General features: G+C 36.3%; 2 protein-coding genes across 2 annotated transcripts; one reads left to right on the forward strand and one right to left on the reverse strand.

Moving 5' to 3' along the window:
• Window positions 1–1970: 1970 nt before the first annotated feature.
• psmb7 (proteasome 20S subunit beta 7) lies at window positions 1971–7746 on the forward strand. The gene is made up of 8 exons (XM_079847238.1): window positions 1971–2103; window positions 2994–3087; window positions 3218–3315; window positions 3433–3573; window positions 4038–4153; window positions 5213–5271; window positions 5938–6089; window positions 7532–7746. Exons 1-8 carry the CDS (start codon window positions 2042–2044, stop codon window positions 7641–7643), a joined length of 834 nt encoding a protein of 277 aa, XP_079703364.1. The 5' UTR covers window positions 1971–2041; the 3' UTR covers window positions 7644–7746.
• Window positions 7747–7884: 138 nt separating this feature from the next.
• nek6 (NIMA-related kinase 6) lies at window positions 7885–22530 on the reverse strand. The gene is made up of 10 exons (XM_079847237.1): window positions 22367–22530; window positions 14054–14131; window positions 13560–13703; window positions 12491–12553; window positions 12296–12406; window positions 11396–11504; window positions 11190–11297; window positions 10987–11081; window positions 9994–10107; window positions 7885–9380 (listed from the first exon to the last, which is right to left on the reverse strand). Exons 2-10 carry the CDS (start codon window positions 14114–14116, stop codon window positions 9270–9272), a joined length of 918 nt encoding a protein of 305 aa, XP_079703363.1. The 5' UTR covers window positions 14117–14131; window positions 22367–22530; the 3' UTR covers window positions 7885–9269.
• Between the last annotated feature and the right edge of the window lie 1144 nt (window positions 22531–23674).

The raw sequence follows: 23674 nt of genomic DNA on the forward strand, positions 1-23674 counted from the left end.
AAAAAGGAGAATGTGCGGCGAAAGAAACTAATGAAAGGAAAGCTGCATCTTTCTTTTCTAGCAGACGCTCATAGAAACACACGCATACGGGCTCTGCAGATTGCTGGACTATTTGAGTTTCGAGTGGATGAGAAGAGCGCGTTTAGATTGATGGAGTCTTTTGTGCTTATTTCTCTTTATTGTATTCAATTCTGTATTGAGGGGAAGTTATTTCAATTAATATATATATATATAATTTTTTTTTAATTTTTTTTTTTTTTTACGCGTGCTCTTTCTAAAGATTCGGTGAAGTCTCATCTAATGGCTGGCGAAATGATTATTGAGAGCAGCAAGTCATACAGACGAAAATGTACAAAATCAATCCTTTTTAATAAAGCCTGCACTTTGTGTTCTGGAAACAGTTAGATGAGAATATTAGCAGTTTATAGCTCAAGGAAAGACTAAATAGGCAATCTAGGGGGTCAGGAAGAATACTTCCGCATCAAATCTCCAGCGTAACGAGGGAAATATACCCCTGGTGGTATCACAGACAAGGCTTAGACTAGTCCCAGACTAAAATGCATGTTTAGGCTGTTTTAACTGAAAGCAGTTTCGTAAAATATAACTGAAAGCAGATTCGTTTTAACTGAAAGCAGATTCGTCAAATATATCAGTGCCAGTGTTTTGTCTCACATCAACAATGTTTTTTTTTTTCTAAGGCATGTTTATAAAAGCTACTTAAATGTCCAAATTGAACTAAGGTCTAATCCTGGCTTAATCTAAACCATGTCTGTGAAACCAGGCCATAGAGCATGGGAAAGTTACCCTGTTCCCATTGGTGCAGTAAGAGTAAGATCTGAGTGCACACTGCCTCCTAGTGGCCAGATTTAAAACTGAACACAGAACGAGGCTTAAAGGGATAGTTCACCCAAAAATGAAAATTCTTTCATCATTTACTCGCCATCAAGTTGTTCCAAACCCTGAATGAATTTCTTTCTTCTGCTGAACACAAAAGAAGATATTTTAAAGAATGTCGGTGACCAAACAGATGATGGGGCCCATTGACTTCCATAGTATTTTTTCCCCATAGGAAGTCAATAGGGTCCATCAACTGATTGGTCACCGACATTCTTCAAAATATCTTCTTTTGTGTTCAGCAGAAGAACACGTTTAAGCCTAGTCCCAGACTAAAATGCATGTTTGAGCTGTTATAACTGAAAGCAGCTTGCATTGTCATCTTACAATGTCAGTGCCATTGCTTTGCCAAGATTCAAACCAGTAATGTTTTTTAAGGTATGTTTATAAAAGCATGTCCTAATTGAGCTAAGGTCTAATCCTGGCTAAATCTAAGCCCTGCCTGTGAAACCGGGCCTGGGTGTTTTATCCTCCTAAACCCTGTGATACGGGTCATTCCTAATAGGTTTATTATCATCATGTCTTAATATATTAGATAAAATATTCAACTCAACATTTGCAGATGTTGGTATTTTTTGCATGTCCTCAAGTGCTGAACAAGCTTATATAAACGTTTCTTGAATTTATTAAGAAATGTGCTTGTTATTTTGTGAACATTTGATAATCAGTAATCAGTTTTCCTCTTTTCATCAGTTTTATTTTAGCCTACTTCATAGTCTTTTAAATATAAAATATCAAAGCTTGTTATTTCCATCCTGTTCATTATATTGTATTATATTGTTCTACTTTATAAAGTTTAAAAATGTCTACACTTAGGCTATATACAATAAAATGATGACAGTACCCTGAAAATATTCACTGTGACAAAGTCATCTATCCCCAAACTCCATATGTCTGACATATATAATAAATATAATGAGTTGGGGGTGTAAACACTTATTTTTAATGTAAACTGTTTCTACAATCTGAATCTCGATGATATGGCGGGAGCGTATGAGGCAGAAACACGTGTTACATTGTATACGGTCCTGCTCTATAGGTTCCCACCGCGCTTATTCTATAGAAATGACGTAGAGAGCGGAAGCTCTAGCGTGTAACACAGAGGGGAAACTAGTCTCGCGCTTCCCGGAAGCGAGACCGCAGAATCATGGCGACCGTCTCAGTGTGTCAGTATCATCCTGGAGGTTTCAGTTTCGAAAACTGCAAGAGGTGAGATTTATCCCTCTGTATTAAGAGGAATTTAGCCGGTGGAGTGGGATATTTTTTATTTTATGGATTCGGTGAAATAACAAAGAGTCTGAGTGGGTTTTAAAGACATTTTACCGATCGTTTGAGTCACGGCCTGCATGAATGACTCAGGAGAATTTACTCAAACTCATTTGAATAACCGGTTTATTTAATGAAATATACATTAAAATACATTACACGTTATGTATAACATTTAGAATTGTGTTTTTAATGTTACAGTGTTTTTTTCTTAAATTGTTGATATTTTGTTGTTATTGGTGGGCTTCGACCCTGCGCTTATAGTAAATGTAGTAAGTTCATACAAAATGAACATTTAAACTGAATTAGCGTGAACTTTATTCATTTTAAAAAACAAAAGTCACTTTAATTCGTTTAATCATATTGCGATCTGTTTTTGAGAACTAATTACAAAAACGACACAGTATGACAGAAATTTTGTAACATTAAAGACGAAGCCTTTAATTGTTGTTTTTAATGTCATTTTTACGTTCTGTTAACTCGCTAATAAATGAATCTCGTTAAATTGATTTAATGTAGTTATTTCTTTATAAATGTGAATACCTGTGTATGAACCACAAATGAGTGGTGATATAAGAGTGTATAAAGTGTCCACTAGTCGTCAGTAGAACTGAGGTTTGAGGATGAATCTTGTCATTGACATGCTCTCAGTATGAATCAAAACCATAATACTACAACTCTGTGCTGAATGGTCAAACCAGTGGTTTTCTACATTTATTATGTAAATTTAGCATCTTATGTAAGCTCATATAGGAGCAGAGTTTAATTATAAAGGGCTGAAAAAATAAAATTATGTTTTTATTAAAAAAAACGTAATGTGTTTGTTGTTCTAGAAATGCCCTTCTGGAGGCAGACATCACTAAGCTGGGGTTCAGCTCTCCTGCTGCTCGTAAAACCGGAACCACCATTTGTGGCATCGTTTACAAGGTAAGATAAAGAGCGTAGATGAGTTTAATTGTATAAAATAAAGGGTTTGACTTCATATCCTCATATCTGTCAAAAACGATGACATACAAGAAAGATTGCCTCACTAAAATCATCCCTCTCTCTCTCTCAGGATGGTGTTGTTTTAGGTGCGGACACTCGTGCCACTGAAGGAATGATTGTCGCTGATAAGAACTGTTCTAAAATTCACTACATCTCTCCCAACATCTAGTGAGTACAAACACATCATTACAGACAACTCGCATCTTTGTGATTTACAATCTCTGATATCAGATGACATTGTTCTGAAGTCTCTCTCTCTCTCTCTCTCTCTCTCGTGTTGTGTAGTTGTTGTGGAGCCGGTACCGCAGCAGACACTGAGATGACCACACAGATCATCTCCTCTAATCTGGAGCTCCATGCTCTGTCCACCGGCCGTGTCCCACGTGTCGCCACCGCAAACCGCATGCTCAAACAGATGCTCTTCAGGTAATGAATCATCGCAGCGCTATATGATGTGCTTGAAGAATTAAGGTTTTTTCATGATTTTAAAGAAGTCTCTTACGCTCAGACTAAAGCTGCATTTATTTGATCAAAATTACAGAAAAAAAACAGTAATATTGTGAAATATTACAATTTAAAAGAAACGTTTTCTATTTGGATATTTTAAAATGTAATTTATTACTGTGATGCAAAGCTGAATTTCTCCAGTCTACATGATCCTTCAGAAATCATTGTAATATGCCCATTTTATGCTCTAGAATATTGAAAACAGTTTAACATTTTTGTGGAAACCATGATACATTACAACTCAAATGTTTGGAGGTTGTTGTTTTTTTTACGAAATTAATACTTTTATTCATTAAGGATACATGAAATTGTAAAAAAAAAAAGTATTTATTCTAAATGTTTGACCGGTAGTGTTTATGACCAGTCTCCATGTGTTTACGTAGGTATCAGGGTTATATTGGTGCTGCGTTGGTTCTCGGAGGGGTTGACTGCAACGGTCCACACTTGTACAGCATCTATCCACACGGATCAACAGACAAACTGCCCTATGTCACTATGGGTGAGTTACACTAACATACCCCGTTAACCCGTCTATAACATGTGTTGTTCCCAATATAAGACGACCCCCCCCTTTTGCAAGATGGATGCAAATTTTTCATATTTTAATTTTTAAACATTTTATGGCATAGCTACCATAATAACCTGAAGTTCTCATTTAGTAGATCTCATTATGACCTTTTTTATGTACAGTGACAGATGCTGGCTTGTCAAAAAGGTGTTTGATCCGCATTAGCTATCTGATACAGGGGGATATGAATGTTTTTTCCTTAGGCCGATCACATAGCGTTAAAAAGACAGCAGTTTCTCCCTGAAGTCGGAGGGCAAGCGCTTAATCCATAACGCCGCATCAAAGCATCTGCTAAGGGGATATTGACAGGCAAGTACGTAGCCGAAATAAGAAATGATGGGCCTCGCTGACGGGTATGTTCAGCTCTTTTGCGATTTCCAGTGCCTTCAGCTGGATGACGGCTCTGGTTATGGGCAGCTCCTCATTTCTTTTTCGGCTACGTACTTGACACACTTGCCTGTCAGTTTCTTCGAAGCGGCCACTTTTAGGACAGCAGTAAGCTTTTCTTTTATTGTTAGCATTTTTTAGACTGTCTTTTTGGGCTCGCTATCTTCTAACATTACACTCTGACATAGTATTTCTTGGCTGCTTAATGAGAATTGTTTGATGACTCGTATTTACATGTATTTGGCACTCCCTATTGTTGCAGATGTATTATTGACATGTAAAAGTTTATAGACCCTGAATATAAGAAGACCCCATTTTTTTCAGATGTATTACAAAGAAAAAAAAAAACATTGTCTTATATTCGGAACAATACAGTACTTGCATGAATTATCATCCTCTTCCACCAAAAGGGGGAGATATTGTGTCTCTGAAAAGCCTTTGATTGGTGACAAGATATGAGAGATGTCTGACTGACTGGCTTTGCAAGTTGTGACTTCTGTGAAAACATGACATGCTGTCTTCAGTGAATATCTGTTAATGCAGAGGATGCTTCTCTTGATTCACTTTCTCACTTGTAACATCAGGATGTTTTTGTCTCATCAGGTTCTGGATCTCTGGCAGCAATGGCAGTCTTTGAGGATCGCTACAGGCCCAACATGGAGGTAATCCTCTCTCGTGTGCATTTGCATGTCTTTTTCGCTCTCTTTTGTATTGAGGTGTGTACTAATGTTAAGTTTAAAAATAAATAAATAAATAATACTTTTATCTAGAAAAGGCACTTTAAATTGATCAGAAGTGACAGTTAAGACATTTATAATGTGACAAAATAGATGCTGTTCTTTTGAACTTTCTATGGATCATGGTTTCCTCAAAATATTAAGCAATAAATATTAAGACTGGAGTAATGATGCTGACAATTCAGCTTTGCATAACAGGAAGACATTACATTTGAAAATATTCAAAACAGTTATTTTAAATAGTTTTTAATGTATTGTTGAACATGCCAGGTTTCTTTCAAATACATCCAACCCCAAAAATCTTACCATCCTCAAACTTTTTGGACAAGTGTGTGTTTATTCAGGGTTCCTAAAGTCATTGACAAACTGGAAATTTCAGAGAATTATGGAAGATTCATGGAAATTAATCTTAATAAATCTTAGAAAGGCATAGTCATTTTGGGTTTGAAATTTTAAATATCATTTGTAAATATTGTTTTGTGAATGCAATATGATTATCCAGTAATCATGAAAGACTGGGAAGCACATGTAAATTGGTGGAAACATGCGAGAACACTGTATCATGTTAATGATGGTGGTTGTGTCGATCAGGAGGATGAGGCCAAGCTTCTGGTGCGGGATGCAATAGCGGCTGGTATCTTTAATGACCTGGGCTCAGGAAGCAACATTGACCTCTGTGTGATCACCAAGGGACAGGTGGACTACCTGAGACCTCATGACGTGGCCAACAAAAAGGGTGTCAGGTGAGCATCCAACATCACACATCTAAACCTATTGCAGTTACACTTGTTGCACGGCGGCATGCAAATTGCTAGCATTGAGGCAGTGATGAAATCTGTGTAATTAATTCATGTGGCATCTAAATGTGTGCTGTTAATAATAAAAAAAAAACTGACATAAATGGCCAGCCAGCATAAATACCTTTATAAATGAGTAAAAAACTGGGCATGCCATTGTCGTTATATTTACATTACATTTACATTAATTCATTTAGCAGACGCTTTTATCCAAAGCGACTTACAAATGAGAACAATAGAAGCAGTTAAACTAACAGTAGGACAACAATATGCAAGTGCTATGACCCCTCTGTTTAATCTAACGCAGTACAGGTTTTTTTAACAATAGAATAGAAGAGAAAGTGTTAGTATTACTGGATCAAGTCCTGTCGAAAAAGAAGATCAGCTTATTGTAAATATTGTACAGGTTGTCCAAAAACATCAAGTTTAGGTCTAGTCACAATGGTCAGTATGATTTAAGGGAGAGTTCTCTCATTTAATAAACTCTCATGTCATCCCAAACCCATCACAAATGAAGGTCATTTATTTTTAATGAAATCGCAGAGATTTATGTCCCTCCATTGAAAGTCTATTCACCCAAAACTCTGAAGATTCAAGACGTACATATAAAGAGATTGTAAAATAAATCCACATGAATTGAGCGGTTTAATCCAAGTCTCCTGAAGTGACTTGATCGCTTTATATGATGAACAGATTTCATTTAAACATTTAAACATTGAACATAAACAGCAGCTCAACTGCACTTGCGTGACGAGCGAGAACAAACCTCATTGGTTCTTGCGGAAGCTCAAATGTCCTGCGTAACACGAGAATGAACCTCATTGGTCATTATGCATGAGCTTTCTATGTGATTAGACTTTCAATGGAGGGACAGACATTTTATTAAAATGATCTTTATTTGTGTTCCGAAGATGAACGAAAGTCAACATGTTTGGGTAAATTATCTCTTAAACAGTCTGTTGATGAGAGCCACCACATGTGTGCATGATACTAATCAGAGAATTTACTAAATGAATGGCTCATGCTTCACTGTTCCATTTTAAGGGAGGATAAGCTTGATGGACGCCCTGTGTGAGTAACCGTGTGTTAAAACGAATTGCCCACATCTAGATGTAATTGTAACCTGCATGTGTTTGACTAACCAAGTGTGAGTTTGAAGTAGAGGAGTTGTCCACACCGACAAGCTGATTTTTCTCTTACAATCTTTATTAACATCATTATACTTTTTTTTTCTTCAAAGTGTATTTCTCTGTTTGGATCAGTTTTATCCTCTGAAAAACGTGCAGTGTTTCAGTCCTGATTAGAGATGTGTGTTTAGGCTTAGTTTCTCTGCAGGAGCAGCATCTTTATTTGTTTTCATTCTTCTGTTTTTGTTGTTCTCCTCACAGAACCGGAAACTACAGGTACAAGCATGGAACTACCGCGATTCTGACGAAGGCTGTGACTCCTCTGAACCTAGAGGTGGTGGAGGAAAGTGTGCACACCATGGACACCTCCTGAGGAGACTCAATCCACCACGCTTTGATCTGTTTGTTTCCCCCAACTATTATGTGGTGATTTAGTCATTTTTCATTATTTCCAATAAAAAAAGTTGTGAGTTGAAGTTTGTGTTCTTTTTATGCGCCTCTTGCAGTACCATTGTTTTCTTAAAAAAGCTTGCCAATTTATTGAGGGATCATTTATTTCCGATAACTCCTTATTTCGCATGTTTACATAGTACGGCGGTCTAATTAAATAACGAGTCAATAAATGTAAAGGTAAGATTTTTAAAATACTTTTGAAAGAAGTCTCTTCTGCTCACCAAGGCTGCATTTATTTAATAAAAAATACAGTAAAAACAGTAATATTGTGAAATATTATTACACTATAAAATGTTTTCTATTTGAATATATTTTATTCTTGTGATCAAAGCTGAATTTTCAGCATCATTACCGGTACTCCAGTCTTCAGTTTAACATGATCCTTCAGAAATCATTCTATGTTGATTTGCTGCTCAAGAAACATTTATTATTATTATCAATGTTGAAAACAGTTCATCATCGTTCAATGAACATAAAGTTCAGCATTTATTCCATATACATTTTTTGTAACATTATAAATTTCTCCTGTCACTTTTGATCAATTTAATGTGACTTTGCTGAATAAAAGTATTGATAAAAAAAAAAAGTACTGACCCCGAACCTTTGAATGGCACTGTACATACTGCATGCTCCAGAAATTGTGAATATAGTCTTTGAGTTGTAAAGATTAGCTCAAAACACAGTAGCTTAACTGAGTCCGGGCTTGTTGAAATGCAAATAAGTGCTTGTATTGCCTGAGTAAAAGTTTGAATTGTATGATTTATTAAAATTAGCTAGAGGTGAACAGGTGTTTCCTTTTGTATTATGTTTTGTTTGATAAATGATAGCAGTTAATAATACATTTGCTCATCACCAGGGGGTCTTAGATAATATGAGTTGTCGGTTCCTAATTTAGTGTTTAATAAAGTGTTTAAAACACTTCAGATGTTCTTCAAAACAATGCTGTCACAACGTCAAAAGTTAAATTTTATTGTTAATTACACATTTTAACGTGAGAAAATGTTTCAAAATTCCCTAAAAATAACATCTCTTTGGAACAATGGATATAATGAACACTTTCACATGGTAGATATTTGACCAGAGAACAAGATCTCGCAAACGAGTGTTTCCTTGGGAAAACACTTAACAATTGTGTGCGTATGTATGTATGTATGTATGCGTGCATCAGAAACATAAAGAGCGATAGGTAACTCAACTGTAAGGCTCTTTATATGTTGTTATGAATAGCCTACAGAAAAAAGTATGTATAAATAGAACCACCTTGCTTTGTCAGCATAAGGCACTGGGTCACCTGACCTAACCAACTGTCTCTAAACCAATCAGCATACAGCACTGAAACATCATTCGAAGGCACAACAGAATATATATCGGCATTCCTTTCAATACAAATCTAGAGAAACGCTCAGCTTGAAACTATCGCTGATGGCATTCTCTCTTTACTCATTTCTAGATATTTCTATAGCTTGATCAGTTGGATTTAGAAAGCAGAGATCACAGGTTTGCGCAATGGTTCTCCTGGCTGCAGGTGTGTGTGTGTGTGTTTGTATCAGGTGCTGGCCGTCCACCTTTCCATCTGTGTGGCGAACTGCAGGACGAAGCTGATGTCGGGCCGCTGGTTGGGATCTGGGTTGATGCACATGCTGACCAGATCTCTGAGCTGAAACAAGGTGTGTATTTACAAGAGATGTTCACATATCTGAAACTGCATACATTACCATATAGTAGCTGAAAAACAGTAGGTGACAAGAGAAGTACGTCTGAAATTACAGCACTCATCAAAAAAGATGACCAAACACTTGCGGCAAGATTCTGAAATGTGCATCCACTGGACACTTTACTATCCCATGAGGCCATGGGAGAGGATTTGTGAATGGCAGAGACGTGATGCAACTGACACTGGTAGGTCACATGATAACATAAAACACGGCGAATGTAGTAAATCCAGATTACATTCACACTGCACACGCTCATACTATATAGAACATACTCGCAAAGTACAAAATCAGTATCTAGTCAAGAGAGTATGTGATTTCGGATGCAGCCAGTGATTGTTGAGATGGGCTGTTAGAAAATCTAGTGAGCTGACAGCATCTTCAGGCATCATAACATTTATATTAAAAAGAATCCTAAGCAAATGTATCAGGATTTCCACATAAATATTAAGCAGCAAAAACTTTCTTAAGCAACAAATCAGCAAATCAGCAAAAAACAATGGAAAAGTAGCGCAGTGAAATGGATAAACGCGTTCTAAATGTGTGTGTGTGTCGTACCTTCTGGGAGTAGTGCTCTGTTGGGAGAGGTGGGTAATCACACTGTTCGATCTTTTGGCACAATGAGAGCAGGGTCATCTTGTCGCTGTAGAAGGGGCTGTGCAGAGCTGCCATCTGACAGAGACAGAAATATCATTCATGACATCCTTTAAAGGGAAACATCATTACGACCCTTTGTGTCTTTGCTCGTCTTGTTGGAAACTTGCCAGGCTTTTTATTTGACTATCACTATCACACTAGTTTCATGTTAACCACTGTGGTTGAACTGAAAAAAAAGAGTGCATTTCAACATTTAATCTGGTGAAATATCTTGCACTAGAGATAGACTATGATTGCAAGTGCATTAGTGTAAAACACAATGTTTTATTCATTTATTCAAATTAAGGGACAAATCAACATGATTTTTCTTTTATGGTAATCAGTATGCAAAAGCTTGTACTGGATTTTATTGGGAAACCATAAACTAACTTAAATAACACAGCACAATGCAAACAATCCACCAAAAATGCATGATATCCACATTTTGAAATATTTAGCAATTTATTTATTAAGAAATGTCTGTTTTAGATATCAGTTCAAATATCAGCTGATGTTCTCCCATGGCATGCCCATTGGCATCATCACAGCATCACAAAACATTGTTTTTTTAAAAAGTATATAAATATATATATCATGGTTTCCACACTAATATTAAACTCTTTTCAACATGATAATATTAAGAAATGTTTCTTGATCAGCAAATCAGCATATTAGAATGATTTCTGAAGCATCATGTGACACTGAAGACTGGAGTAATGATGCTGAAAATTCAACTTTGCATCACAGGAATAAAGTACATTTTACAATATATTAAAATAGAAAACAGTGATTTTAAATTGTAATAATATTTCACAATGTTACTGATGTTACTGTATTGTTTATGAAATAAACGCAGCCTGGGTGAGTATAAGTGATGTGCGTATATGTGTATAGAATGCAGATGTGTTTGTGTACCTCATACAGCAAGCAGCCCAAGGACCAGATGTCTGATTTGAAATTGTATCCGTTCTCATGAATCCTCTCGGGAGACATGTAATATGGAGTTCCAACTGGGAATGACACAGATTCACAATAAGCACATTTGTGTATTTGGAGTATATTGAATTGTCTGGACTGGTTCTGTTTATGTGAGTGTTTGTGTGGATGGTCAGTGTTACCAAGAGAATGTGCAGCAGTGGTTTTGGAGCTAAAGTATCGGCCTAGTCCAAGGTCACCGAGTTTGACCACTCCAGTAGCTGTGATGAAGACGTTAGCTGGTTTTATATCTGAAACACAAACATTGACATGAGTACAAAAGAAATAGGAGCACATGAATGAAAGAAAGCATCCGTGTCTCTTTAAGAAAGAGAGTTTGTGTGTTTACCTCGATGCATGACTCTGCGGGAGTGCATGTGTTCCAGTGCGCTGCAGAGCTGCACGAAATACTTCCATATCGTTCTTTCGGGAATCAACCTCCGCTTCTTCATAAAATACTACACACATGCCAGGGTTAGTATCATTAAATAAAGCTTTTTCACATTTTCATTAACTGAAATAAATTAAGCATTAACTTAAAAAGAAAAAATGTAATGAATGTTGCATAAATTTAAGTTTAGTTACTAAACTAAGTCTAAATAATAGGGATACAAATTTCGGCCGCTGGAAATTATCGTCTTTTCCGGGTTTTGGCCGAAAATATAAATCACCCCGATGCTCAGTGTGTTCAGCACTCAGGTTTCACTCAATTTAATAAAGAATAATATATTGATATTTAATATGAATATATTTTCTGTCCAATTTTAGTGTTACTTTCAATAAAAGTGTGGTTATTTTATTTAATTGGATTGTATTTTTTAAATTCAGCATCATTAAAATGATTGAATTTCATTAAAAGTCTAATAATAATTCAATCATATGAAAAAACCTAATGCAAAATAAGCAAAACCTAAAAGCATTTTCGGTTTCGGTTTTCGGCCCAGAATTTACATTTCAGTGCATCCCTACTAAATAAACTAAAATGTAATAAAAACAATATAGACATTAAAAAACTAACAAACTAATACAAATGTCAAAAACACACTAAAACGATAAAATTACTAAAACTTCATCTAAAATTTAAATGAAAACAGAAAATAGAAAAATTAAATTAATTAAAAATATTAACAAAAACTATAATAGTGCATCAATGGTATTAAAGGGGACCTATTATGGACTTTATTAAATTTTAGTTTTTGGGGTCTACTAGATAATATTTGGGCATTCAATGTGTCAAGGTGAGACCGACCTTAATCATCTGGGACATGTCGCCAGCACCTGCTAACTCCAGAACAATATTCAGCTCGTTGTCTTCAATAAATGAGGCCAGATACTTTATGACATTTGGATGGTTTAGTTGCTGCAATTACAGAATTAATATAAATTATCCCAAACTGTTACATATAGAGACACATGCATTAGTTCAAAAACACATGCTACTAACCCTTAACAAGTCGATCTCTTTAATGCAGTCCTGCCGGGCTTTAGCATCCATCATTTCAAAGATCTGAGAAAACATCATAATATTACAATATACACCCAGACCAGGATCTGAAATACAACACACAGCTAAATCTGCACTCGTTTATTAAAAACACTTGCAGAGCACTTCTGAGAAATCTTGTTTTTCTTATAGTTGTGGAATCTGTTTTCAAAATGGTTGAATGAACCGTGATTTGAGATGTTGACAGACTGTTAAATCTGTCAACATCTTAAATCACGGTTCATTCATCCATTTTGAAAACAGATTCCACAACTAGATGAAAGCAAGATTTCTTAGAGGTTCACTTGAAATTGCTTATTTGCACGGGATTCTGAAGATCAAGTCTGTGGTCGCAATGGAATGCTAGCATACTGGTTACTGGTTAATGCACAGTGTACTGGTTACTGCCTGCTATTTCTTAAAAATACTAAATGAAAATAGTATACACAATGTAAAGATAAAAGTACAATGAGCAAGACCTCACTTACATTGCATGTTTTATTTAATATGTGACATATATTTTTATATATTTCCTTAAATGAATTTTAAATCCAATTTTGTGAAAAAAAAAACACTTTAAGTGATTAAATGGTGAGTTAAAAAAGAAAAATACAAATCATGCTTGGTTCATTGGTCACATTGCCACTTCATTGCATGTTTAATTTAATTTATAAATATTTATAATTTATATTCTTTATTATTCACATTATTATATTATATTTGAATCCAATTTTGTTAACTTTTGGTGATTCATTGGTGAGACTGCATAAACATCTGATTAAAGGTTGAGTAATAAATGATAAAAATCATTCTTGGTTCATCTGTCACACTTGCATTATAAGGTTTAAGCCGAGAGCATTGCATTATGGGATTCTCTATTCCACACAGTTTTCACAGGTTATAAATTGCACATTTTGTCAAACTGAATAGATCATCTGAGTATACTATTATGCATACAGAAGATTTAGTATATAAAAAAAAAAAAAAAGTAGTATGCTAAAATGCAATTTCAATGAATGTAAATGTTCACCTGTACTTTCTTTAGTGCCACTTGCCGGTTGTCCAGTAGACATGTGGCTCTATAAACCTCGCTGAACTGACCACGGCCAATCATTTTCTCAATGAGGAAGTTGGACAGATCCGAATAGTATTCATATCCATATCCACAGTCTTCCTGTAGCACAAACAGTAGAGCATGACGCTAGCAACGCTAAGATCACGAGTTTGAATCAAAAACTGATCAAATGTGTACCAATGTATGTCGCTTTGCATAAAAGCATCTGCCAAATGCACAAATGTACATGTAAAATGTAATAGGATGTTCCTCTGGCTCTGAGAGACAGACAGAGGAACAGAAAGAGACAGTGTAAGTGAGAGTCAGAGGAGCGTGATAATGTCAGCATTATCAGATTGATGATTCATAAACGCTTCTGTCTGCCGTTGACGAGTGTATTAACAGCGCATGCCACGTGAGCCCAGGCCTGTGCCAGCGGTGTGTGTCTGTGTGTGTGTGTGTGGTCAGACCTGGTCGTTCTGTACTGGCACTGTGTAATTTTTATTCAGATCTTGAAGGCTGTTTTGCTCCATAATGACATTCCAGACCTACAGGCAAACAAAAAGGACATGGAGTCAGTCAAAAGACAGGCATTTGCAACGTCTGCTTTATCAAACAGGTTGTTTCCTTTCCAGATGGCTGCTTTGTTTAATTGTAGTTTTTCAGTAACGATGAAAAACAATCTTGAACCGTTGAAAGTCAAACAAAGGCTGAGATCAGACGAGCATCTGTCAGTGCTTCACAGCGGTGGATTCATGCTAATTTGAGGCGTTTGCTAAGACGAGCATCACTATTACATCTGCTCATACTTAAAGGGATTCGAAGAAACCCTGAACACTTAGTATGGAATTTTGTGGTATTTTTTTGTGCTGTGGAGATGATTGATACCTAAACTCAAATGTTTAGACATTTACAATTACAATTATAGCCCAGCAAAAGAAAAACAGGTGAAAAACATAAGCTGAGCCATATTAGACGTTTCATGACATTCAACAGATATTTTTATTTATTTATTTACACAATATACAGTTCAGAGGTTTGGGGTTGGTAAGATTTTTTTTTATGATTTTGAAAGAAGTCTCTCATGCTCACCAAAGCTTCATTTATTTGATCAGAAATACAATAAACACAGGAATATAATGAAGTAAAATATTATTACAGTTTAAAATAACCGTTTTCCATTTGACTATATTTTAAAATGTAATTTATTCCTGTGACGCAAAGCTGAATTTTAAGCATCATGTGTCCTCAGTGTCAGAAATAATTCTAATATGCTGATTTGCCAATCAAGAATAATTTCTTATCATTATAAATGTTGAAAACAGTTGTGCTGCTTAATATTATTGTGGAATCCGTGATTTTTTTCCCACCCACGATACTCTGATGAATAGAAAGTTCAAAAGAAACTAATCTAATTTGAAATATATATCTTTTATTTCTTAATGATAAAAAGAAAAACATACTGACCCCAAAACGATTGAACAGTATAGTCTTGTTTTTAAATCAGAGGAATGTCCATTTTAATCATACAGCCAACTGTTATTAAAAATAAGTAAACTCAAAATGTTTACTGTAAGTAAAATGCAGTACAAAAGATTATTTTTTACTAAATGAACACAAGGAAGAGAGTCTTGCTTGCTTTTATTTCACCAGCTATGCCATCAATATTATAAGTGCACTAAGTGCAAATAGCCCGGCTTGTTGGCAGAAGCTATTTACACTAACTCCGCCCACTGACGGAAGACGCTGGATCGTTAGCAATAGCGTAGAAATAAGGTATGTGGCAGAAAGTTTTGACACAAATTGACCCGAGTTCGAATCCGCTTTTTGCCAAACTCGATCTACTCCCTTTTCCCCATCACATATCAGATTGGAAATGCATTTATTTCCAATAAAAATGAAGAAGAAAATATTCGAAAAGTGGAAATAAAGTGTGTAACGTGTACACTGAGGCGTGCAGTGTTTGACTTCTAGAGATGTGCAGAGATACACATTCCCCTTTTTATCCCGATAATGGTTCTGATACCTGATTCAATTGCATCTTGTTCTATTTTTTCCAGCTTGACAGTAACAACCATGCCTAACAGACTGGACCAGTCTCATCTGCCTGATAACTCTCATATGTTAAAAAAGGAGAGTTTTGGTGTCAGTACTGATCCAGGTATCAGATTAGTGTAACATGATAAAATAATCCATTGCAAGTATGCTGCACAGCCATAGGGTTTTCTGCATGAGGGTGTGTAGTCTTCAGAGCACATGTTCTCTTCCACACTGTACGACATGACATGTACAAACAAGTCCTGTTTTATTTTTAACAAACTAGACAAACCTACTGACCCACATTCACAAATGCACACAAACACGGATTGCGGTGCCTGTAACATATTCTGTGCCTGCAAGCCATAATAAAGAGTAATTAGCAGAATAAGCATGTTAATGAATGAGCAAACACGATTTTAAGCGTGTGAGATCATCTAGGCTACTTCAATGTTATGAACAGCATATATATATATATATATACAGTCCCCTCCAAAAGTATTGGATCAGTGAGGCCAATTCCTTTCTTTTTCCTGTAGACTAAAAATATATGGGTTTGACATCAAAAGATGAATATGAGACAAGAGATCAACATTTCAGCTTTTATTTCCAGGTATTTACATCTGGATCTGATACACAACTTAGAAGATACAATCTTTTGTTTGAACCCACCCATTGCTCATGTGACCAAAAGTATTGGAACATGTGACTGGCAGGTGTGTTTTGTTGCCCTGGTGTGTCCTATTACATTGATTATTCAAACAATAAATAGCACTGAATGTCTGCGCTCAGTTTCAGATTTTGGTTTTACCTGTGCAGACTGAATTTATAATTAGACGTGTAACCATCATGAAAACCAGAGAGCTGTCTATGGGTGAAAAACAAGCAATTGTGAAGCTGAGAGAAGATGGAAAATCAATCAGAGCCATCGCACAAACATTGGCCATAGCCAGTACAACCATTTGGAATGTCCTGAGAAAGAAAGAAACCACAGGTGTACTAAGTAACAGACCTCGAATGGGTAGACCAAGGAAAACATCAGCAGTTGACGACAGAAACATTGTGAGAGCTGTAAAGAAAGACCCCAAAACAACTGTTAGTGACATCAGCAACAACCTTCAGAGGGCAGGAGTGAAGGTATCACAATCTACTGTTCGCAGAAGACTTCATGAACAAAAGTACAGAGGCTACACCAGAAGATGCAAACCTCTCATTAGCAAGAAGAATAAGAAGGCCAGGCTGGAATTTGCCAAACAGTACAGAGACAAGCCTCAAACATTCTGGGGCAAAGTTTTATGGACTGATGAGACAAAGATTAACCTTTACCAAAGTGATGGAAAGGCTAAAGTTTGGAGAAAAAAAGGATCTGCTCATGACCCTAAACACACAAGCTCATCTGTGAAACACGGAGGAGGTAATGTCATGGCTTGGGCTTGCATGGCTTCTTCTGGGACGGGCTCATTAATCTTCATTGATGATGTAACACATGATGGCAGCAGCAAAATGAACTCAGAAGTGTACAGAAACATTTTGTCTGCCAATTTACAGAAAGATGCAACCAAACTGATTGGGAGATCCTTCATCATGCAGCAAGACAACGACCCAAAACACAGTGCCAAAACAACAAAGGAGTTCATCAGGGGCAAGAAGTGGAAGGTTTTAGACTGGCCAAGTCAATCTCCAGACTTAAACATGCATTTTACCTGCTTAAAAAGAGACTGAAGGGAGCAGCCCCCCAAAACAAACAACAACTGAAAGAGGCTGCGGTGAAAGCCTGGAAAAGCATTACAAAAGAAGAATGCAAAAGTTTGGTTATGTCAATGGGTCACAGGCTTGATGCAGTTATTGCAAGTAAAGGATTTACAACTAAATATTAAGTCTTATTCACTTTAATCTATTTTAAGTTAATCTGTTCCAATACTTTTGGTCACATGAGCAATGGGTGGGTTCAAACAAAAAGTGTATATCTTCTAAGTTGTGTATCAGATCCAGATGTAAATACCTGGAAATAAAAGCTGAAATGTTGATCTCTTGTCTCATATTCATCTTTTGATGTCAAACCCATATAATTTCAGTCTACAGGAAAAAGAAAGGAATTGGCCTCACTGTTCCAATACTTTTGGAGGGGACTGTATATATATATATATATACAGTATATACACTCACCTAAAGGATTATTAGGAACACCATACTAATACTGTGTTTGACCCCCTTTCACTTCAGAACTACATTAATTCTACGTGGCATTGATTCAACAAGGTGCTGAAAGCATTCTTTAGAAATGTTGGCCCATATTGATAGGATAGCATCTTGCAGTTGATGGAGATTTGTGGGATGCACATCCAGGGCACGAAGCTCCCGTTCCACCACATCCCAAAGATGCTCTATTGGGTTGAGATCTGGTGACTGTGGGGGCCATTTTAGTACAGTGAACTCATTGTCATTGTTCAAGAAACCAATTTGAAATGATTCGAGCTTTGTGACATGGTGCATTATCCTGCTGGAAGTAGCCATCAGAGGATGGGTACATGGTGGTCATAAAGGGATGGACATGGTCAGAAACAATGCTCAGGTAGGCCGTGGCATTTAAACGATGCCCAATTGGCACTAAGGGGCCTAAAGTGTGCCAAGAAAACATCCCCCACACCATTACACCACCACCACCAGCCTGCACAGTGGTAACAAGCCATGATGGATCCATGTTCTCATTCTGTTTACGCCAAATTCTGACTCTACCATCTGAATGTCTCAACAGAAATCGAGACTCATCAGACCAGGCAACATTTTTCCAGTCTTCAACTGTCCAATTTTGGTGAGCTTGTGCAAATTGTAGCCTCTTTTTCCTATTTGTAGTGGAGATGAGTGGTACCCGGTGGGGTCTTCTGCTGTTGTAGCCCATCCGCCTCAAGGTTGTGCGTGTTGTGGCTTCACAAATGTTTTGCTGCATACCTCGGTTGTAACGAGTGGTTATTTCAGTCAAAGTTGCTCTTCTATCAGCTTGAATCAGTCGACCCATTCTCCTCTGACCTCTAGCATCAACAAGGCATTTTCGCCCACAGGACTGCCGCATACTGGATGTTTTTCCCTTTTCACACCATTCTTTGTAAACCCTAGAAATGGTTGTGCGTGAAAATCCCAGTAACTGAGCAGATTGTGAAATACTCAGACCGGCCCGTCTGGCACCAACAACCATGCCACGCTCAAAATTGCTTAAATCACCTTTCTTTCCCATTCTGACATTCAGTTTGGAGTTCAGGAGATTGTCTTGACCAGGACCACACCCCTAAATGCATTGAAGCAACTGCCATGTGATTGGTTGATTAGATAATTGCATTAATGAGAAATTGAACAGGTGTTCCTAATAATCCTTTAGGTGAGTGTATATGTATGTATATGGAGTACACCTGTTCAACTGCCTGTTAACACAAATATCTAATCAGCCAATCACATGGCAGCAACTCTGCTGATCTGCTGAAGTCCAAACTGAGCATCAGAATGGCAAAGAAAAGTGACAATGAATGTGTCATGATTGTTGGTGCCAGACAGGCTGGTCTGAGTATTTCAGAAACTGCTGATCTACTGGGATTTACAGAAAATGGACCGAAAAAGAGAAAATATCCAGTGAGTTGCAGTTCTGTGGGCAAAAATGCCTTATTGATGCCAGAGGTCAGAGAAGAATGGCCAGACTGGCTCTGCATATCTCGTTACAAACGAGGTCTGCAGAAGAGCATCTCTGACTCACAACATGTTGAACCTTGAAGCAGACTGGCTTTTTTTCATCATCCACAACGGTTAAACCGGTGCAAATTAGTTAGAAAAGACACGGCACAGTAATGCAGAACATGTCAACTCTTTGTGAGTAGAGTAGTATTGCTGAAATCTTTAATGTAGCTAATCATTTATTGAAATACGTCACACTACACAGAGCACATATCTTTCTCGTTCAAAGAAGTAAAAAAAACTAAAGTTATTTCCTGCTTCCATAAAATAGAAGAAGAAAAAAAACAATGAAAGAGAGATTGTGTGGAGGGGAAGGAGACGGAGGTCCTGTACCATTTCCTTCAATTCATGTGAAGAAAAACGCAAAGGAAAAAATCTATCCTACCGCCTGCAACAGTGCCACTCTTCACACGCGCGCACACACACACGAACATTTGAACAAAGACACATCTGGATGTGCACCACACACCACATTTGCACATGTGTGCTTTCGGTTTGTATTTTCAGATGGGTTAGAGGTAATTCACAATTTTCTTAGAAACACTAGAATACTTAGAAACCCGACAAGCATCATCTTCCTGTTTCTATCTAATAAGGATAATACATCACAATGGCTATGTTTAAAATGGCATATTACAACACTACTCTTTTATAAATGTATAGGATGTATCCTGTGTCTAGTTTGTGACTTTAATGTATCGGAAAGTTTTTAGTATACACGACGATCAATAAACATGTTTTACCAACCTGTTAATTGGTTAAAATCACCATGAAAGCAAAATGGACAATTCTTATTTTTAATGTAATATTGCAGTATTTCTTTTCAATTATTTATCTATTTCATAATCTTTAATCAAAATAACTTCCCCTCCCTCTTGCAGCATCTCTTCTCTGATGATGTGTTTACTGGTGTGAGGGCGGGGCAACCTGTCACTCACATGAGATCCACCAATAGCAAACCACAACCATCCAATGAACCAAACAATTCCCAATGGACAAAAGCAAGTCTCATCCTACATTTATTCTTCAGTTTCACTTTAGTTCATATTTATTGCATTATTTTAGTGTCATGTCATGTGTGTTACCTTGATGGTGTTTTGTCAACCAACACAATCTCATGTTTTTTTTTCATTAAATCTACAAGTTGTAAAATATACAGCCACCAATATGGAATCTTGTAATATTTTCAATTCAACAAAAAAATATTTCTGTCCTCACAGATAATTTTCCATAGTAAAGAAAAATAATATACAGAAAAACTGAAAAGGGTGTAGGCTGAAGCCTATGCTTATTATGCCTACCCTTTATACATAATTATCCAATGAGCGTACAAAATATACAAACAGTTTGATAAGACTTGAAGCATTGTCACTGTGGGCTTTTCTTTCTTTTTTTTAAGTAAAATTAACAGAATTTTTTTTTTTTAGGATATTTGTCGATTGATACACAATCCTACATTTTTAGGATTAAGGAAAACAGATTTAAGATTAGTGGTGGTCTGGAGGAAGTGACCTGGGCGAGTTTGAGCTGTCTATCTTCCGCTTACTCTTCTGACTCATGCGCTTGCGTTTCCGCTCGATCAAATGCTACAGATCAAACAACTCCACTGTCTCAAATGCAAAAACCCCCGTCATATCCACAATCTCACTTCCAAAAAAACCCTGCGCACGCACAGAAACCCACACACACACATGTCTGATGAAGAAAGACCTGCATGATAATATCATTTGATTTTGTAAAAGAATCCCATATTACTGCATGGTGATCTATCACAAAAACCAACACGTTTGACTTGTTTGGCAATGATCTTCTATGCCTCGGTGAAAACAACCAAATGTACAGTTAGTATTTGAAGTCATTAATTGCATGCATATTGAATATACAACCTTAACTAATACAATTGTATAATCTAAACATCTTGACTTTAAGAGGAAACACTGCAAAAACTTGATGTGTCAAGTAGTGACAGCAGTGTGACAGCCTAAAGTCAATTTTAAAATCTTATGAAAAAATGTCAAATACCCAGTTGCTTTATACCCCTTTTAAAAATATATATGATTATTGATCATTCTTTACAAGTAAAGAAGTATAAAAAAACAACAACTTTTTGTGTGTTTTATTGTAAGAACATGTCATTGAATGCCTCGGTTTTATTTATCTATTTAAAAATATTTTATGATTTTATTACATATATATTTCCTTTCTGTTCATTGCTAGCATGCAAAAAGTGTTTTTTTGTTTAACATGTTTAACAAGTTTCCTGTAATTGCCATCTTGAATGAGTCATCTTAATAAAAAGGGAGAAAAACGCTACTTTGTGTCCAAAAACACGTGAATGGATACAAACAAACCGCGTGTGTGGGCGGAGTCAAACTGCAGCTTTTCCTTATAAAAAACAAGCGCTATGCAATACCATCATACGAATAACTGAACATTAAAAGCGACTTATTACCATCATAAATGAGTCGTGATTTCGTGCAAGTGTTGATTCAGAGCTGTAAGAAACATTTGCACATATAATCGAAGTTACAGTGTGAAGGTGGGTGTTCCCGTTAAACTAGAGGAGCATTTCAATGTTTCCTGTATACTTATTAATTTCACTTATACAGTATTTACAGTGCGATACGGCCGTTTTGTGTTCATTTATTCTCATTATTCCTTCTGGAAATATATGAAGGAGCGGAACTAGGCCCTAATATGAAGAAAAACAGATGTATGAACTTTCAAAACAGATCTATTTTCCGCGCAAGAGCAGTAGACGTGAACTAAAGCATATGCAATATTTGCACGTTCCATGTAAATTGAATCCAAAAGAACGAAACAGCCTTGTGTTCGTTTAGACTGTCTCTCCTCTTTTTACTGCTTCACAGCGACATTATGCCCCCAATAATAATTTGGTGCAATCTTTCTCTTCTACATGAACACGTTGCGCAACTGTAACCCCTTATTATCGCGAGGCGCGCGAGCGTCACGAGCATCGTGTTTTTAACTAATCGGGTTAAAAGTCACGCAGGAGTTCCACTTACCTCTCCAGAGCGGTGCCTGACACATTTACAGGGCTGAAAAATGTTGCGAAGCCCTTTTGGTCAGTGCCCAGACTCACTAATGTCACGGGCCACGCAAGTTTGAGTCACACCCCGCGCATCACATGGCTGACTGTGATCTGTGACTGCAGTAAACCACTTTCTGCAAGGGGGGGATAGGTCATTCAGACTTTTAACAATAACAAGTAGTCCAATAATTATTTCATTTTTACATGATTTATTTTATTTTAAATGTGAACATTTTATTTCATAATTATAATATTTTTTACATTGTTTTATTTTAAATGTGACAGTCCTATCACAATAATATAATTTAGCAATAGTACAATACAATATTGTACAATATTTTATTTTAACCGTGACAATACCACAATAATACTGATGATGATAGCAATAATAATAAATTAAATAATTATGTTTATATTATATTAAATGTGACAATGCTATCACCACCACCTAATAATAATAATAATAATAAATGCAATAATTATTTTTATGTTATATTATGTAGGCTATTTCATTTAAATATGACATAATGCAAGCACTGCTACCTAATAAATATTAATAGTAATAATCATAATAATAATTAGTCCAATATTTATTTTATTGTTATATTATATATTTTATTTAAATGTGAAAATACCTCCACCACCTAATAATAATAATGAAAATAATAAATGTTGAATATTTTTATTTTTTCTTCTTTTTACATAAAGATGTTGTCTTCAAAATGAATAACAATAGATTTTAATAGACAAAAATGAATCAAAATGAAATATAAAAGCTGGATCCTAAGATTCCATATACACTCTTTTCATGAAATATTGACAAAATGCACTGTAATGGATTAAAATGGATTGTCCTTACCACATATGTATGCTGGGTATTCAATGTCCAGGATTTATATTTATGGTAGGCTATAGATTGCACATATTATGTGACTTTTAAACATTTGATGGAGCTCAAAAGCCAATATATATCCCAAACCTGATCTTAAAGTTGGATAATTTAGACAAGTTCATATTCATGATAGTGTCATGATAACATCGCTTCAGTATAACCCCATGTGCAAGAATAGTACGACAGCAAAAACCCCAGACTCTTCATGTGGCTTGCTATGGTTAATGGAAAGTTGACCCACATCTTTCTAGAGTTTGCTGTATCTCCCACCTCTCTCTGTCTCTCACACGCACAAACACACTCACTTTCAACCTGAATAGTTGTCATTCTTGTGGGGAAATTATGAGCAAATACCTTTCAGACACATGTCTGCCTCAACACACTCACAGG

Source organism: Squalius cephalus, assembly GCF_949319135.1.
Source record: "Squalius cephalus genome assembly, chromosome: 17".
Lineage (NCBI taxonomy): Eukaryota > Metazoa > Chordata > Actinopteri > Cypriniformes > Leuciscidae > Squalius > Squalius cephalus.